Source organism: Salvelinus sp. IW2-2015, unplaced genomic scaffold, assembly GCF_002910315.2.
Source record: "Salvelinus sp. IW2-2015 unplaced genomic scaffold, ASM291031v2 Un_scaffold11695, whole genome shotgun sequence".
In the NCBI taxonomy this organism is placed as follows: domain Eukaryota; kingdom Metazoa; phylum Chordata; class Actinopteri; order Salmoniformes; family Salmonidae; genus Salvelinus; species Salvelinus sp. IW2-2015.
Window position 1 is genome coordinate 1 of NW_019952952.1, and position 3,011 is coordinate 3,011.

Here is a 3,011-nt window from a genome sequence, read left to right on the forward strand (position 1 = left end):
CTGTGCGTACTAGATTAGACAGAGCGTGATCGGCTTGGCATCAGCCAACTGGCTGATTCAGGCTGTGTCATCAAGGGGGTCTACAGGTCCCAGATTACTGTCCTCCGCCTCCTCTTTTCCCGCTCATCATCCCTCACTGACTGGCATGATAGTGCCCCGATGACGGAGCCCCTGTCTGTCCATTTCTAGTCTTAATCTAATCTGTTCGTGCTCTCTGGTGCTGCTGGACCGCTGGCCTCTCTTAGGATTCCATTTCAGGGCTATCCAGTAAACAGTAAATGACTTACCCCAGCTCAATACTCATAAACTAGATGCTGCAATGAGTCATGAATGACCGTGTTTGCTCTAAGTGAAAAGTAAAACATGAACTATTGTTTGACCTCAGGTGACCCCAGTCTGAGAGGAGGCAATGGGATTCCTCCACGCTGTGTGTTCCTGGAGGAAATGGCCGCTGAGATGGACGGTCAAGATTGGCTGGACATGGACAACATTGAGCAGGTACAATAGGACTGGACATTGGTAATGGTGGTGGTGAACTGTTCGCTGGTCAGCTCAGTTGACCTCGATGCCATAAGATCCACATGTACAGTACTGTATCCTCTTCTCATACCGATTTCCTAGCTGGCTTGTAGTTTCAGGGGACTAGGCCTATTAAGTATACAGTGCATCATCTACTCTAAGAAGATGGAATAGTGAAAAATGCATAGTGAACAAAGATCATAGAGACCATATGCTCCACAAGGAGCAGAGATCAGGAAGTAAGTACATGAAGTTCATAGCACAGAATGTTGGCTAAGTTTTTTTTCTTTTTTTTTATATATATATTTTTTATATCAGGCACTCTTCAACAGATTACTGATGCTGGAGCCAGGAAACCACCTCATCTACATGACCTCGTGTAATGCTGTAAATCTCTCTGCCGACCGAGACGCTGGGGACAAGTCCGCCATACCGTTCCTCTACGCCTGCTACCAGAGAGCCAAGGAAGAGGTGGGGTCACATACACAGCACTCACTCTCATTCCTAATTTCTTTCTCTATGAATTCCCAGCCATAATTCAGTCAGGAAAAGTGTGCTGTATAGGACCGTTTTAAAAGGCAAACACGGACTGTACAAAACATTAGGAACACCTGCTCTTTCAATGACTTGCCAGGTGAATCCAGGTAAAAGCTATGATCCCTTATTGATGTCACTTGTTAAATCCACTTCAATCAGTATAGATGAAGGGGAGACAGGTTAAAGAAAGATTTTTAAGCCTTGAGACAATTGATTGTGTATGTGTGTCATTTAGAGGGTGAATGGGCAAGACAACAGATTGAAGTGCCTTCAAACGGGGTATGGTAGTAGGTGCCAGGCGCACCGGTTGTGTGTCAAGAACTGCAACGCTGCTGGGTTTTTCACGCTCAACAGTTTCCCATGTGTATCAAGAATGGTCCGTCACCCAAAGGACATCAAACCAACTTGACACAACTGTGGGAAGCATTGGAGTAAACATGGACCAGCATCCCTGTGGAACGCTTTCGACACCTTGTAGAGTCCATGCCCCAACGAATTAAGGCTGTTCTGAGGGCAAAAGGGGGGGTGCAACTCAATATGAGGAAACTGTCTAAACCGTGCTGCATGGGACAATGTAAAGGTAAATAGTCTTACTGAACATAATGAATGACCTGTCTAAGGTTAAATCTGCTGTTTATTTCTAGATCATTTCAATCTGCATATAGGCTAAATAATGCATGTTTAGTTTGTGCTCCATTGCTGACAATGATGTGACAAATTCTTAACCTCCCTGCTCCCTCCTGACATTACACACCCTCAGGTCACCAAAGTACCGGAGAAGCTGCTGTCGTACGCAGTGCGCTGTAAGAACCTGGCGGTGTCCAACACGCGCACGGTCCTGCTCACCCCCGAGATCTACATCAGACAGAACGTGTACGAGCAGCTACTGGATTTGCTGCTAGAGGGAGTCGGCGGAGCCCGTGAGTCCATTCAATTATTAAAGCCCCCCGACTGTCTGAGGATCCCGGTTCTGTTCCATCTCAGTAGCCAAAGAAAGTGGTGTTTGCTGCTCAGGTATCAACTGTTGAGGCCTCCCAAGACAGGATGTGCTGTAACTTAGTCTAGTCTGCACCCGCTGATGAAAGAACTGGTTTAGACTGGTTTGAACTTGTCTATCTGTATTTATTAGTGCATAATAGCCTCACTTTGCTGTGTGTTGTCGTATAAGGTCCTGATGATGTTGCGTGTGGTTTGTGTCCAGAAAAGGGTGGGAAAGATGCCTGTACAATACAGAGAGTATACTTTACTGAACTGTGTAGGCTATATATACAGGTTATTTTTTTCTGCTATATATACCTAAGCCCTTTTTTGAGCCAGGAAAAACCCTGTACACGTCTTGTTCTGTAAAGTACAGCATCTTTTCTGCATTATACAGGGCTATTATACCAGGTTTTTACTTACCTATACCTAAGCCCCTTTTTGAGCCAAGAAAAACCCTGACATTAAGTGTGCTTTCTGTTGTGCGTTGCAGAGCTGGACGAGGTGGTGGAGTTCATGGAGGAGGTGATCGCTGGCCTGTTGGCTGACCAGGAGGTGCGCACCTTCAGCGAGGTGATCGGGCCCGTGCTCGATATCTTCCAAGGCCGTGTGAAAGACTTGGATCTCTGCCAGCGGCTGCTCTTCTCCTACCTGGACCTGCTCCTCTACTTCAGCCGCCAAAAAGATATCGCTACGGTCAGGGGCCGTAATGCATCGTCACCATTCCTCTGGACTGTTTTATACAACCATGATTATTACTTGATTATATTCTGTACTATTCTATTGTATTCTATTCATAACAAGATTATTATTATTTTTACAACTGCATTCATATGTCTGAGATAGACAACCTTGATCTCAAAAGTAGTTTACTCTTTGTTAATATACTTCAAATTGCCTTCCTCCAGGTCTGTCTCTTATACACATCTAGATGTGTCTGTGCGTACTAGATTAGACAGAGCGTGATCGGCTTGGCA

General features: G+C 45.4%; 1 protein-coding gene across 1 annotated transcript; it reads left to right on the top strand.

The window, feature by feature from the left end:
* Positions 1–385: 385 nt before the first annotated feature.
* LOC112080096 (ubiquitin conjugation factor E4 A) lies at positions 386–2,920 on the top strand (the record flags this gene model as incomplete). Its single annotated transcript, XM_024145871.2, has 4 exons — positions 386–498; positions 838–990; positions 1,817–1,976; positions 2,528–2,920. Coding segments are annotated over 4 exons (779 nt in total), but the record flags the coding sequence as incomplete, so codon positions are not given.
* Between the last annotated feature and the right edge of the window lie 91 nt (positions 2,921–3,011).